The 16,229-nt window shown below is 36.7% G+C and overlaps 1 protein-coding gene across 2 annotated transcripts in view; it reads right to left on the bottom strand.

Moving 5' to 3' along the window:
• USP9X (ubiquitin specific peptidase 9 X-linked) overlaps positions 1-16,229 on the bottom strand; it is a 101,827-nt gene that overhangs the window by 2,156 nt on the left and 83,442 nt on the right. For both annotated transcript variants that reach the window (XM_084304235.1, XM_084304234.1), the window contains exons 35-44: positions 15,469-16,219; positions 14,825-14,948; positions 13,332-13,557; positions 12,100-12,229; positions 8,734-8,919; positions 6,854-7,074; positions 4,749-4,837; positions 2,356-2,512; positions 1,768-1,980; positions 1,181-1,276 (exon numbers count right to left, since the gene is read on the bottom strand). In XM_084304235.1, coding sequence (XP_084160361.1) covers positions 1,181-1,276; positions 1,768-1,980; positions 2,356-2,512; positions 4,749-4,837; positions 6,854-7,074; positions 8,734-8,919; positions 12,100-12,229; positions 13,332-13,557; positions 14,825-14,948; positions 15,469-16,219 — 2,193 coding nt within the window. The remainder of the gene's footprint in view (positions 1-1,180; positions 1,277-1,767; positions 1,981-2,355; positions 2,513-4,748; positions 4,838-6,853; positions 7,075-8,733; positions 8,920-12,099; positions 12,230-13,331; positions 13,558-14,824; positions 14,949-15,468; positions 16,220-16,229) is intronic.

The following is a 16,229-nucleotide window of genomic DNA, read 5'->3' as shown; positions in this document are numbered from 1 at the left end:
AACATTTACATGCAAAGCAAAAGCAGAAAAAGAGGAGGCTGGAAGAGGCTGCTTATGTGGTCTGGGCATTAACCTGTGCACATCTGACTCACACATTCAACTTGCATGAATGTTTTTCCTAAGACAAACATATCTGTGTCTGTGTAGCATACTTGGATCTTTAAGAGGGCAAACTTCAATGCTACAGAACTGCATGAAATCTAGACCAGCTGTTCTCTCCAGATGCTCTGTCCCAATTTTAGAAGTCATACGCACATCTGGCAAATGAAAATATATACCTATAGCTTTACAGAATTTAAACAACTGTGGAGAAATTGGGAACATGAGGATTGTGCGTGTTAGTGAGAAATGCTGTCTATTGCAAGAAAGTGAACACATCACACAGATAATGGTGAGGTTACAGTATGTGTCTGAACTCAGGAGCTCAGAAAGGAGTGGGAAAATCTGCATGACTTACCAACTGCTCTGCTGAGAACACCAAGTAAGGAAAGCAAGATGGAGGGAAGATAGGTTTGGGCAGGAGAGGAAATTAAATTAGCAGATTCAGAATATATAAAATTAATTGGAACAAAGAAAAAATGGCATCTAAGGAGGGGATTTACTAATTGAGTCAAATCAGTTAAAAAAAAAATCTTTTTAAGATTTCTTTCAGATCTGGCTTTCCACTGGTAGATTGACAAAGCAGCCACTTAGCCTAAAACAGATTTAGATTTTGTATGTACTTGGTAAGTATTTGGAGATAAGTGTTTATATCAAGTTGCACATCACAAAAACACTATTTTTTTTTTTTTTTATGAAAGACTTCCAATTACTCAAACTGAAAATTAGGTGTTGGGACCTGATTTTAAATAAATAAATAAATAAAAAGAAAACAACTCACAAAATATCAACATGAAAATAAGACAGAATCAGATTTAGTATGCATGAGCCTGGGATGATGTCTGTCCCCCTGCTGTTTCTATGGATGATTAATCTCTGATCTGGTAACACAAAAATTCTCACATGAAACTGATGACAAACCCATCCCTGGAAAAATGGAGCTGAATCTTTATTTCTCTAAAGGTGGCATTTCATAGTACCACGCTTCTGGCTAAATGCCTATAATTTGACTTATCATGAATGTCAACTAAAAAAGCTATCCTGGGACTCTAAATAAAGGGTCAAACTCTCCAGCTTTTACCTGTTGATACTGGGAACCAGGTGAATGGGGATACAACGGGGCATCTTCAGGTGGAGAAGACTCATGTTCATCTGGGGCATCAGGATCATCTGGTTCCTAAAGTTTGAAAGAAACATATCATCTACTTAGGTAAAACACACTATGATTATTCTATCCAGAACTAATCCTATGTGCAAATGATCATTCCAGGTACGCTCAAAGAAAAGACATGCCCCCTGTCCCCAGTGTCACCAATAACTTACAGAATCACAGAATCATTTAGGTTGGAAAAGACCTTTAAGAGCATCAAGTCCTGCTGTATTGTATAAAAACTGTATTTATTACATATAATACTTAGTTGTATAAAAATTCCCACTATTAACATATTATTGGAAAAAAATAGACTTTGTATTCATTCATAATCTACTTTAAATGGTCAATTTAAATTTTAGATTGCTAATTCTTTACATGACAGATGTGCATAAAAACAGTACAAGAAGTAAAAAAAACCACAGGAGTATGTAACTAAAGCCAACAAAAGTGTAACTCCTTTTTGATCATTTATTTACAGAAATATTTTACTCAAAGTTTTTAACAGATGTCTTTACCTCCTCTGGGCAGAGTTCACAAGCTTTTGCAAGAGTCATTCTAGCACTGTGTGATCTCTCTAGGAAGTAGCCGTTTGATGTTTCATTGCTTTGTATTGGTGGCGACCAATTATTATAGGTGTATTGGGGATTGCCAGTGTATGGTCTACGCTCAAGCTCATCTCCAAGCCATTCTACTGCCCAGGTCCACTTTCTCTTCAAATCCCCATTGCTCTGCAGATGAAAAGTTAATACTTCAGAATTATTTTATTTCAAAATATTTCTCTTTCTATATATCAGCTCAAGAGAACAGACCACCAACATCACTAGACCACCAATATACTGCTTATAAGACTCCCTCAAATACTCTTTTTTGCACAAAGAAACTTCAAATTTGAAATGAAGTCTGAGCAGTTTGCAGCTGCATCACATGAATGCAAGTTTAATCAAACTGCTCAGTACAAAATACTGACCTTACGATATTAGAAGGTCTGCATGAGTTTCACTTGCAAGTCAAAATTTCATCAAGTCAATGAAAATTGAATTAATTTTATTTTATTCTTACACAGAACTGGAGAAAAAGCAGCAACAGACAGAACAAATTTTTACCTGAAGAATCTGGTAGGCCACAGGACAGTTGCTGAAGAGGGCTACCATGCATTTTATACACTGGTAAGCTCTTTTCTGATAATGGTTCTTAGAGCGCTGAATGGTGTCAAACAGCCCATCCCTGTCGTCTGGGATACCCTTAAGTGCATTGTGAATCCTACAAAAAAAGACAAACAACAACAACAAAAACACAAAAAGCAGGAGTTAGAATTCAGCCTTCACTTACCATGCAATTATAAAAGGGATCAATCACTCATTCTAAATGTTCTGACTCTGGTAGAAGTGCCTTCTGCTCTTGAACAACGGGTAGGGGAATTAATTACCATCCTCACTTCTTGCAGGGTTTCCAAATTCACATGCTTTTGGCTTTGAAAAACCATTGGAGGGAGACACAGAACCTACACTGTCAACATCTCTAAGAGATGCATTCATTATAGGAAAAGTAGCAGACCTATTTTTGTTTCATCTTTGTCAATAATCAGCAAATAGTCCCCAGGCAGCAGACATCCTAGGCCTCACTACGAGAAAGAGATTGCATTGCTTGAGTGTGTGCAGAGAAGAGCAATGAAGCTGGTGATGGGACTAGAAAACAAGACTCATGAGGAGCAGTTGAGGAAACTGGGGTTGTTTAGTCTGACAGAGACCGAGGGGAGACCTCATTGCTCTCTTCAACTACCTGTAAAGAGGTTGCGACAAGGAGAGTGTCTTGTAACATTAACTTCTCAAATCAAGAGAAATCTATGAGAGGTTCTAATACCAAAGAACAGCAGCAGACATCTCAGTAATGGAGCAACTACAGGATGTGCGCTGTTTAAGACCAGATGATTCTTATTTTTCTGTAAGTTGGAAGAGATTACTATTTGCTATGGACAGTCACACTATTTAACTATGGAGTAATTACACTATTTATTAAACTATGATTATCAGAGCAAAACTAAGAACAGGACAGAGACCAATGCTCCAAGCTACTGCCAGAAGTGGCAGCAAAAAATCAGAGGGTGACTGCAGTTGGCAACTTTATACTCCTCTGCTGAGGCCTAGCACAATTTCAATGAACACTATATTTAAGATTGCAGTCTCAAGAATAACAGTGACGTACATCTTCAAGTACGGCAAGTCATACTGCAACATTCAACCTCCTCCATACTCCATTATTTCTAACACAGCACTATCCTAAACAAACACTTCTCACCTGCATTTCTACCCTAGAATATATATTTTTTTTACTTCACACCTCTTAAAATATAAGAAGACTTAGGACTTCTCATGGAAGTATTTGCTTAGCAGGAAGAAAACATAAACTATAGTACATATGCATTACTTATACATATATATGCAAGCTTGAAAAGTCCTCTTATAAAAGGTATTCTCATCCCTTACCTAAGCAGTAATTCCTACAAAGAAAATTAAAAAAGTCTCTCCAGCCTAGTCTTGAGGTTTTGGAGTGTGCTAAGCCAGATCCCCATCTTCTCTCTGAATATCTTTTGAAGCAAGGCTAGGCAACTAATGAATTGAGTATAGTCCTAAGAGGGTAGTCTACTTCTACAAGCATATATGAGTTCACTCCAATACCCTTGCTGTTACTGTCGTTTTTTGAAGTGTGTTCTTACTTAAAATATTTTAAATGCCATAGGGGACATGGTTGCAAACAATTTAGTAATTCCAGTATTATCTAAGTTCACTAATTATGAAACAGAGATATTTCAAAATATTGACAAGTAGCTTTTGCTTTGTGTTACCTCACCTACTACTACTATTACTGTATAAAACTTCTAAGTAACTGACTTACATGCATCCTCTTGGATAGTCATTATTTGTAGTAATCCCACTTTTCAAAGTTTTCAAAAACTTTATTCTCTAGACATACGAAAACTAGGTTTGAAACTGGGTGAATACTTCATATTTTAGTTAAAATTCTATTGAAATATGGCTGTAGAAAATACTTTGCCTATGAAATCTGCTTTTCTCCCAGGTTCACACTTCATCCATGTCTCAGTATCACTCCTGTGATTGTTGTGCTTGTTAGCAGTAAGACCAGAACATCATTGAACCCTCTTAGACGACAAGTTTCCAAGGAACAATCTAAACAACTAACAGTAAATACCAATGTGTTTAGCTTAACTGGCACATTAGTAAGCGTCTTCTGAGTGTGAACAACCTTGCACTTATAGGACTGAGTAGCAAATTTCTCAATAGTAAGAAAGATACAGGTTAAAATCTAGATTCAAGTTGTCTCAATATTTGAGATAAAATGGAAAAAAATGCTTTATCCCTCTACTTTGATTTATATAAATTTAAAACAAACCTCTTAAAAGGATTAGCAACAGAAACACTGGGAAAACAGTCTGTATCAAACATAATAATGAATCATAAAAAGACAGGTAACTACAAACCTGTGAGTTTGCCAAGAATCCTCAATTAATAGGATTTGCAGAAGCAGATCCAAGTAAGGTCGAAGCTCATATGTGTATGAATATGCAACCTTAAAAAGTAAAAATGCAGAGAACACAAGAAAGCATTCTTTGAAGCGTGTAGATTACATGGTCAATACAAGAACAATTCATGTGAATTTTACTGTTACTTAAGGAATATTTCAAGATACAATGCATACTTTGTTATTAGTTTAAATGCTGGTAGGTGTTTTTTTTTTTTTGTCTTTAATACATAGCAGATTTCGTAAAGGACAGGTGTTTTATCATTAGTTTTTAACAGAATTGATCTGAAGCATCTGGACCAATCATGAGATGCCAGAGAAGCTACCTTGAAAAATACTTTTAGAAACACAAAATTACAAAACAGTACTTTCCACTAATATTGTTACTTCTAGACACTACGTTCAAGTCCATACTAAAACACAAAATATATGGCTAAGTAAAATATTAGTAGTGATTTTATTATGATTTTTTTTCAAGTGCCAAACAGAAGGACACAGAAAACTTTCTGTTTACATAGAAAAAATGCACTGATTTAAGACTAGCTGATACAAGTCAAAAACAAACCTTATTTGGAGTGGAAGAGTGTGATTAACCCTACAGAGATTACAAAGGAAAAACAAAACAGCCCCAAATAATGATTCTTTCCTGAGCCTGAAGCCACGCATATTTTGCAGACTTGTAAAAAAAAAAAAAAGGTTCTTACATACATACTCAAAATAAATACAAGGGAGATCTTAAGATGCTAAATTTTGATTCTACTGAAAGAAGACATTGTATCGATAACGAGAGAAAAGCCGAATTAAATGTACTTACAATACAGAGACCACCCCAGCCTACTTACTTAGAATCACAGAATGGTTTGATTTGGAAAGGATCTTTAAAATGATCTAGTTCTAACTCCCCTGCCATGGGCAGGGACACCTTCCACCGGACCAGGCTGCCCAAAGCCCCATTCAGCCTGGCCTTTAGTACTTCCAGGGATGGGGCACCCACAGCTGCTCTGGGTGACCTGTTCCAGCACCTCACCATCCTTACTGTGAAAAATTTCTTTCTAGTATCTAACACAAATCTCCCCTCTTCTAGTTTAAAGTCATTACACCTTGTCCGCACACTACAGGCCCTGATAATAAGTCCCTCCCCCATCATTCTTGCAGGTACCCTTTAAGTACTGGAAGCCTTCTGTAAGGTCTTCCCCCGAGCCTTCTCCTTAAGCCGAACAACCCCAACTCTCTCAGCTTCTCTTCACAGAAAGGTGCTCCAGTCCTCTGATCATTTCTGTGGACCTGCTCCAAACAGGTCCATGTCTCCCTCCTACACTGGGAGACTCAGACCCAGATTCAACACTCCAGCAGGGGTTTCACGAGTGGAGTAGAGGGGGAGCATCACCTTCCCTTGACCTGCTGGCCATGTTCTTGTTGATGCAGCCCAGGATGCAGTTGGCCTTCTGGGCTGCAGGCATGCACTGCTGGCTCATGGTGAGCTTTTTATCCACCAGTACTCGCAAGTGCTTCTCCACAGAGCTGCTCTCAATCCATTCCCAGCCTGTACTGACGTTTGGGATTGTCCTGACCCAGGACCTTGAATATGGCTTTGCTGAACTTCATGAGGTTCACACAGGCCCACCTCTCAAGCCTGTCCAGATCCCTCTGACATCCTTTCCCCTCTGAAGTGCCAACTGCACCACTCAGCTTGGTGTGTCATCCACAAACTTGCTGGGGTTGCACTCAATCTCACTGTCCACATCAAAAATGAAAACACTAAACAGTACCAAAATATTAAACAGTACCAGTCCTAATGCAGATCCCTGAGGAACAAATACGCAGCCCTGAGGGACTTAACACTGTGTTCCTAACTCAAAAATGGTTGATTGCTTTCCTAAACTTATAAAAGGATTTATTTTAATATTCCATTATGATGTATACCCAAGAGTAAAAAATAGTGACAGAAGATACTACCCTATGGAGCTATGGAAAATAACATTTAATTGTATTATATTCCTATACATACAGATCTTGCATCATACACATTCATATGCCCATCTTCCTTCTAACATTTATTTTTACCTGCCAGAGAAGTTCACTGAGGACAGTGGAAGAGAACTGAGGATTCTCCCAACAGCAGAAACGAAGCAACTTGATGGTCTCTTCAGAATTGCTGCAGTCTTCAATGATTTTCTTCACATAACTGGTTCTCACAAACAAAATGTCTGCTACGTTCTGCTGAAGTGCCATTATAGGTTGAGATAAATTAGGATCACCGTAAGGGTTGGCAAGCGGAGGATTACCTGGAACAAGCAGTTATTCCAGATGAAAAGGTACCAGAACACTTTCAGTGTGCAGAGACAACAAAATATAAGTTATTGTAACTGATCAATATAATACAGGAAAAATACACTTAGCAGTCAGTTTGCTTTGAAAAATACTATGGTATGAAATAACTCAATTTTCTGATTGTGCAGCTCAACTTGTGCTGCCCAAGAAAACTACTACTCCCTCGCAGAAAAGATTATGCAGTGACAATCAGTGCAGAACAGCTGGAAACACATTCATATGCAACAGGAGGAATTATTGGGAGTTTCCTCAATGGTAGAATCCTCTTATTTCCAGAATCTGCTTCTAACCTTGTGTAACACAGCCCAAGCCTATCAAAATTTAAGACACATTACATCTACTTATTTCACTAGGCAATGGGAATGTCTATAATATAACACTCCAGTTTGAGTAGTGTAGATTAAGAGGACTAATGAAAGAATCAAAATTAATATAGCTTATTTAGTAAGCTTTATTTTGTGTAGAGAGACTGTTGATTTGCTCCTAATGTTTCTTGATTTAATAGTGTTGCGTTTACAGTTATTATAGGAGGATGCTTAGAAGTCCAAGGAAGAACTTTCCCATCTTACAATGCTAAAGCATAAATTTACTCTGAAAACAGTAATAATAAGCATAGTAATGTTCATACAAAACTTTTTTTTTTATTTATTTTTTAAGTAGAACATTAAGAATACAGTGAATATATGACTCATTTTCACAGGTAGAGTATCTTTTTGTCTTATCCTCAAATAATACACTGGAAACAAAACCAAATCAAAGTCACCAAATGATTCTGCAGCTTATTATAGCACAGTAAATTTTTCAGTTCATTAATCTTACTGTAGCGCATTCTAGCCTATTGACTTTACAGCCTGACACATTGAGCTGTAATGACTTTACTGTTAAATAGCTTCTCTACAGGCTCCTAATTAGGTTTTCTAAACTATGCTTAATATAGAACACGTACATATACAGGCTATAAAATTCACATAGCCGAATATTCTGTCACCATTTCTCAAAAGTAACTGTGTATTCTCTTCAACTAGTGGGGATATTAATGATTTATACTGTGGTAGATTAATTTCTAACTGATTCTTCATCTATTATAAATGAAAGTGGTGGCTTCTGTTTGTCTTTCTGCAAATGAGCACCAAGTAGATATTTTCAAGAGCTATCCAAAGCATTATCTCTTTACCAATAACCGCTATTAGGTACTTCAGAACATGGTACAATTTTTTCCTGTACAGATTACTTTTTCCTGGTAACATGAAAGTCATTTATTATTTTCTACTCAGAATCAAAATACCTTTTGCAAGTCTTTGCAATGAGTTTAAACTATTAAACTAAATCATTAATATCTTGCATCAGCAAAAAACTACTTCACTATTTAGATGTTTTCCCATATCTTGAAGTAGTAAGCCAAGGTTTGTTTCATCTGTTTTTTAGTTTGTCAGCATATAAAATCAGTTTTGTCTAAAACAAACATTTCTGCCTTTAAACAAAGGGATTGCTATACACAGAAGTCAAATATTTTTCCAGCTGATCCATTTCATACATGGTTAACAAAATATGTACAAAAGACATTTATTGATATAGTCAATTAATAGTTCAGGAAAGTGGAAAATTTACCATACCATTGATAGAAGACTGCATCCGCGATGACACATTGCAACAACGGATCAGTTGTGACACAACAGTGTATAGCTTCCCCAGTTCAGCATACTGGTATTTAATTGGAGGGCCTGGACCTTCATCCAGAGCCACAAGCATGAAGGTTGCAGGAACATTTAGTTTCAGAAGTTGTGTCTTCTCTGCTACACCTTTACAGGGGAAAAAAAAAAAAAAATTAAGAAAAAATCCTATTTTTAGCGCCGACAATGTATTTTTTCAGAAAAATAACTACACAATTGATAACTTCGCAGTTGCTGTTTTTTATTATCATCATTATGCTTTCTGAAAAAAGAAAATCCGTAAGACGCACAAGAAATTATGTTCAGATGAAAAAAATCACAATGAAGAAGAGCAGTAGATGACTACAATTTCTTAATAGCGTTCACTAACGCTTCAGTAACTAGCATTTGTGTTAATAGCAAAGTTTCAGAGAAGTCTTTTGGGACAAAAAATAGTCATTTTTTAAAATAAGTGCTTATAGTGGGGCTCAGAAGAGGATGAACACCCTCCATATTATATTCCATGATTTGTCCATCACAAGCTAGATACATCAGTTACAAATTTAAGACACTTCCAACCGTGGCATACTTTGCGGTAAGTGTAAATAAGAGCGACAAAAATCAATTCAAGGAGAGAAAAAACAAAATGAAAAAACCTGCCAAGCCAACCAACAATTCAACTAATTCAATCAATCAGTTGGTGTCACTGCAAAAGTACCTTGCACATACTTACCATTAAACAAGATATGCCCCTTTCGATCTTATATTCTATTTCTCAGTTTGGTTAAAAGTCATGCTTTCTCATACATTTGCAAAGTTTTTTCTTAATCTGAAATACAACTGAGCCTTACCTACCATCGTTCTAATAGGATGAAGGAATCCAGATACCATGTTATTAGAGCTGTTTTACAGTATTTTTTGGTTATATTAGATAGTTTTGTAGTTACGAATGGAACTCTCTCACACAACTTGGGGTGTTGCAGGCAGGATGGATTGTATATTTTGCCGAATGAGCACTCCACATCCACACAGATGCTTTCAGTTAACAGTAGTAAGACAAGCACAACTGTTTAGTATTTCTTTGTTTGTCTTTGCAGAGTAGATTAGGATAACAACCAGCCCCAGAAACAAAATCAGGTTATGCTTTCTCATCTGCATTCTGAGTGCTTTCCTAGTCAGAGCCTTCAAACACACCAAATAACACAAAATGCGCTGAATGACACGGAAAACTCAGAAAAAAGTTACAGCAGAATGGCATCTCTTTTCTATAGTGACAGTAAGTCCATTCTGGGGGTAATGATGGAACACTGCTTGACTGAGAATGCTTTGATAGACAAACTACATCAAAATATTGTACATTATAGATGAAATTAAATTAACACGATTACCTAGGGTTATCTTAAAATATTAAATTCCTTTTGTGCGGGTAGACAATTTTAAAGACCTTCCAAAACTCTGTGCGTATGTTTGTGGCAATCCTATGTGGGAATGCTGAAATAACCATTTGGATTGATACACTTACTTAACACTTTAGTCACAAAGGAATCCAACAGAACCTCAGATTTATAGCCTGCATGAGGTGATAACCAGCAATGGCAGAGCTGTTCAATACGTATTACGAAATTTTGTAGGCTTTCCAGGGGAACAGATTTTCTCACTTCATGCTACTTGACACAAAAGGATGAGAGTATCTTGTGTTAGAGTAAGAGAGAGGGTCTAATAGACTATCACTATAAATAATACCATATCTTGGGTAGGACTTGCTGTAGAAAAAGACACTTTGTGACTTATCACATGAGAAAGAAGAACAGCCCTTGATAGAAGACCCTCATAACTTGGAAGAGTAAAATGTAGAGGTTGGTGACAATTCACTAGGTCTGAACCTGTGGCTACCCTCATCCATCTTGGAGTGCAGAAACAATCCTTAATTCATTTGACTAACATTTTAATCCTCTTAATTGCTCTTCCTGAGAACAAATACATAAAGCAGCAATGTTTTAACTCACCTGAGAAACAGGTTAGCATTATTTTTCAGTGTGCTGGTAATGCTATATGAAAATGATACAGCCATTCATTTGAATGTGAGTAACACCGATCTCAGTTTAAAAGCAAACATTATCTTTGTTTTGAATAATTACTTTGGATATTATTTCATCCTATTCTTAGCATATGGGATAGTGACTTTCTACACAAAGAACCTACACAATCCAGAATTTATTACAAGTTTTTTGTACTTCTAAATCCATGCCTACTACTTTTTCTGTAGTGCTGGATATAATTAAGACCCACAGCAGAAATGATTGATGCTGTAAGGGTCACAGCCAGTATTTCACATTCATCACTACAAAATTGATAATCATCTCATGTCAGTTGCATTTCACCTTGTTTGTAATGGGTCTTCAATGTAGCATCTGCAAATACAGGTCATCCTACTAGCCTTGCATTCAAATATGCTTATCAAACATATATTAATATGCAATCATACTCAATTTCTAATTTAAGCTTTCATTAGAAAATGTAGGATACTAGCATTTAAGAACAGAAACACTTTCCCAAGCCTGGGAAAACTTTACTTAAGCCTTCCTATGTTGCAAAAACACTGGCTTTTCTTGCTTCTGTTTATTTTGGATGAACTGCAATACTTGATAAACTCAGAGTGGAATTTCCTGATTTTTGCATTCTTTTACCTCATATGATGTCTATGTTGAAAGCATTCTGGCAAGCGATGTCTAAGAACAAGCACAGATTAAGCTATTTCCTCAGTCCCATGAAGAGGTTTTAAAGGGAAGACAGTTGCAGAGCTAGAGTTTTGCATTTGTAGCTGTCAAGTTCCTTGGTTAACTGAAGAAATTAGTATCAAAGGGGCACAACTGGAGCACATAGATAAAGCATGACTATCTGCACTACTCCATTTTCTTTATGGAAAAATCATCCCTCTCTTTCCTGAACTTTCACCTCTCTCAACTTCTTCAGTTTCAAAAGTTAAGACAGTCCCACATGCTTCTTGGATCTCGTGACCTCCCTGCGAAGAAACCTGAATGAAACAATCTTTCTTGCCACATATTTTCACCCCCACAGTCTTTAGAAGGGCACGCTCACATAGCCCCAAGCTTCTTGTGTTAGTCTTCCAAAGCTGGCAGGAAGACAAAAGCTCCAAATCCTAAACTGGAAGAGCGCAGATTCTCTAGAGAGAATTTATGAGACACCTCATGATAACAATCTACCCGAAGCTGAGAAACTGGATCCTCATGCAATTACCTGGGAAACCGAAAAGTTAATAAAAAACAGTTTACTACAGCACATCAGAAAAAGTGTGTGTGATTTGCTTACCTAGATTGGCATACATCACAAACAGATTGAAATACTGCTGCAAGTGACGTCCATGTTCAGATACTTCCCTTCTAAGAAGATTTAGTACCGCTCTCAGTAAGTGATCACTTAAACTTAAGTTATCATAAGCCTATTAAAAAAAGTTTGATTATTAGCAGCAGAACCTGTAAAATCTTTATTTAGTTTATACTTTTAATTCTTGCTTTCTGCCATAGTAGAAAGGCATGGACTGCTGCCAAACAGAAGGGACTTAAAAATACTAGCAGCTTGTCTTCTGAACCTCACACAAAAAGTCCTGAGCACAGCAATACTCTAATATACTAGTAAGGTAGAGATACAAGGAATAAGACTTGCATCACTAAGTATCCTACAAGTCTGAGAAATTATACAAGTATATAAGTTTTTAACTGTAAAAAGCACATGCAGTTCCACTGTGAACTTCACAGAATAAAATAAACAACCAAATCACACCTACAGGTTTATCTCAAATGCCTCCTGCAGAACACAACAAAAAATCCCAAACAACCCACTATCAAAATATATGTAACCTTAACATAAAACTAACTCTTTTGTTGGATTCAGTAGTGAATATACTCTGAAAAAAAAATGGAGTAATACAAATGAAATAATTGTCTTACTGTAGACGTTAAAAACCTTAAAAATTTGACATAGCAAAGGTTCATAAAAGTTGTTTTTTTCCCTCAGATTTTAATACAGTTCGATTTCAATACAGTGCAAACAAAAACATTGTTATGCCAACTACAACATTAAGATTTTGGCTTTTTTGTGTTTTGTTTGGCAGTTCTGGGCATATAAAGCTAGGCGATTCACTTTCTACTCCTATGCAAAGTTAAAACTTTTGATTATTTCAGTGTTGCATAATGCAAGGAAAGTACTCTAGGTAACTCCTACTTTTTAAAATTCTAAATGGAAAACAAGGGTTCACTTTCCTTTTCATTACCTAGCTACATGCCATTCCTTTTATTTTGTAGTTTCATACTTCCAACTAAACTCAAAGTTCTTGCTACTTAGTCCTAACAGAGATTTACAAACGAGGTGAAACTGAACCCCCCTTACAGCACCTCTCATGAACTGGTCGAGTTGCCTAACGGTACGTAGAACAGTTTTCCTGTAAACACTAATGCATCTATTCCAGAATTAGCTTATATTAAACACTTATAATGAAGAAATAAGAACAAGTTTCAGAAGCTTTTCATTAGAAAATTAAATACCTGACTGGAAGGTCCAGGAGAGGCAAAAGGTGAAGGACATGGTCCATCTTGCAACGAAAAATGTGCAATAAATACTATAAGTTTTGCAAACGCACCCCTAACTTCAGCACTAGGGCATTCCAGGAGATACTCAGAGAAGCGGTTTGAAACATTAAAAAGGACATTGTGTGCAAACCAAAAGCGTACATTCTTGCTGTGACGGAGAAGGATGCATAATGCATCATACCTGAAAATAAACGATACAACTTAATGATTGTGACACTAATAAATTGAAAGATGTATTCTTTTTGCAGAACTTGAAAATACACATTAAAGGTGACCTCCAAACATTTTTGTTCACAAAATGTTTACAATCAGATAAACTGTAGCTCTTATAGCAATATATATATATTTTTTTACAGTCACACACATACAAAAAAAAAAATCAATAAAAAAGGTATTAAAGTGTAGCATTTCACTTCTACCATCCATAAGAATGAACAAAGGATTATGTTCCCTAACCTCCAAACCACTACTCAACACAGCTGTAAACAGGCAGTCCTCATTCCCTCTGTATTGGAAATGGGGGAGGAGTAAACGACAGAGAATGCTTGAGGTGGACTTTACAAGCTGTGTATAAGACCTGCAACCAAGCATATTATTCCTATCAGGAATTTATATTCTTTTACAGATCATTAAAAAAAGAAGAGTAAAATATCTGTCTTGGAGAGGTCTTGTGTGACTTCTGTCCTCTGCAGAAATATATGAACACCTCTTGATCTCTTAAAATAACAGGGGTAGCAACTACTCTGAAGGTTGCTGTTGGAGAAGAAAGCGAGGCACACATTTGCCATGTATTACAGAACTACTTACTTGTTTCTGGGAAACTATTGATAATGAATACTAGATTTTCTCCCTAGCTCTGTCAGAAGTAACCTGCTCTCTTCTCTCCTGAACCCAGTAACAGTTTAAAGAACGACAGTGGTGAAAATGCTGTGGTGCTGTAAGGCTATTGCAGTTTGTTATAACCCACACAGATTTGAATCACAGGCCCCTCAGCAGTACCTATAAGCACTCTGAAACTTTAGACTCTTTTAGCAGAGTATGAAAGTAACAGACTTTCAGAAACAGGACACAAATATTAGCTGCATAACTTTGGGTTGAAAAGAGCTTTGTTTAAAACTAACTGAACTATGAACAAACCATTCTGAGTTGAAGTCAAAATACACAACCTATTATTTTGCTCTAAAAATGCAGACTCTATTGTCACAGACGAAAAAGCAGATTTAAGCTCTATTAAAAAAAATGCTGTTCAGCCCAGCAGCTTATTTTAAGGCTCATTTTCTTCCCAGTACTTTCCCCCTTTTTCATGTGCAGCTTGACCACAGATTTGGGGGAGGGGTGGAAGACAGGATGGACCACTAACACCTTCTGTTGTCATGTGTATACAACTAGGATCTTTTAACAGACGCTGAACTTCCAAAACTGTAATTGTTGTTAAAAAGATAAGATACCAATCACTAGCAGGGCCACGGACTATTTTCTTTGTATGAAATCCTGTGGTGAAGAGAAATCTAGCAGCAAGCTGAATACTAATCATAGTTATTTCTTCTGCTTCAGGCAACAGATGATCTTGTCCTAAAGAAAAAACAAAATGCTCACATGTAGACAAAGTAAAAGTGATTTAGTTTTAATAATTTAACAGATTCCAGATTAACATTTTGTCTGGCACGGGTGTTCAAATTTTAATAGGAAACATCAAAACTGCCTTAGCTTCTATAAGGTGTCATTTGAAAACGTAAGCTTTAAGACAGGCATACGTAAACCTTCTGTTACATGTTATTGATGTTTAGAAATCTTTCAGCATCTCACCTGTAAGAACTGTCTTCAGCAGAACCCCTCAAAAACTTAAGTATTTTAATGTAACTTAGTACATAAACTGACCAATGGTTGCTAGGTTATCGAAGTATTTTTTGCTCAATATTCCCACGTGCTATCACTGATGACCAACTCGGCAACAGATGTCTAACTGCAGAAATCCAGAAGGTATTCAAAGCAGAATGTGTAAAATTTTCATTGGCTAGACAAATTCTTGACAACGTAATCAAAGCTCTCCTTGCAAGAAATTAACCCGTAAATATGGCACTCAAGTACTAACCTGGAGGAGGATTTAAGTAGACACTGTTACACGTGAGCAACTTCTTTATGAACTGGAAATATTCTAGGCTGTACTGCATACGATTGTGCATGAACTGCACGTTCTGCTTCCGGACACTTCGTTCAATGGCTGATGGCATTTTAATCTGATGGGGTTTAGTGGTGATAGCAAGTTCCGAAATGTATTTTATTAGTTCATTGTCTTTGTCTATCGTGTCCATACGTTCATAAAAAAGGATATAAGCATTCCACCACCTCTTCTGGCGTCGGTAGGACATACGCTTCATCATGTGATCAAATACTTCTCCCATGTATTCTCCACCAAAACACTGATTTTTCATTTCTTCATCATCATCCATTTTACACTCTGTCACATCTCCATCATCAAATTTGTACCACCGATTTTTCTCACCATCTCCACCATTCCTCTGGATAATGTAAGAATAATAATGTCCACCACTGGCCTGGCCACTGTGTACAAGTACACCAACAAGCCTGTATTTTGTGCTCCCACAGTGTTCATTTTCTGACTGTTCGTTTTGTATTATTTGATTTTCAGGATTTACATCATCCCCTTCCAATTTAGCTACACCTGCCACTGTGTAAGGCTCCATGTCCAGCTCTCTTGGAAATTCAAAATAGTCGTTGAACTTGATTGCACATTCCCTTTCCCAGTCATAATCAAATCGTTTCAACTGGATCGCAAGAACAGGAGGCAACTTCTTAATCAACAAGCGTTTGACTGTATCAACCTAAAAAAAA

The sequence above is a fragment of the Netta rufina genome, assembly GCF_964035555.1.
Source record: "Netta rufina genome assembly, chromosome: 1".
Classification (NCBI taxonomy): Eukaryota; Metazoa; Chordata; class Aves; order Anseriformes; family Anatidae; genus Netta; species Netta rufina.
Note: the sequence above shows the minus strand (reverse complement) of the source record. Positions and strands in the feature narration are given on the sequence as shown.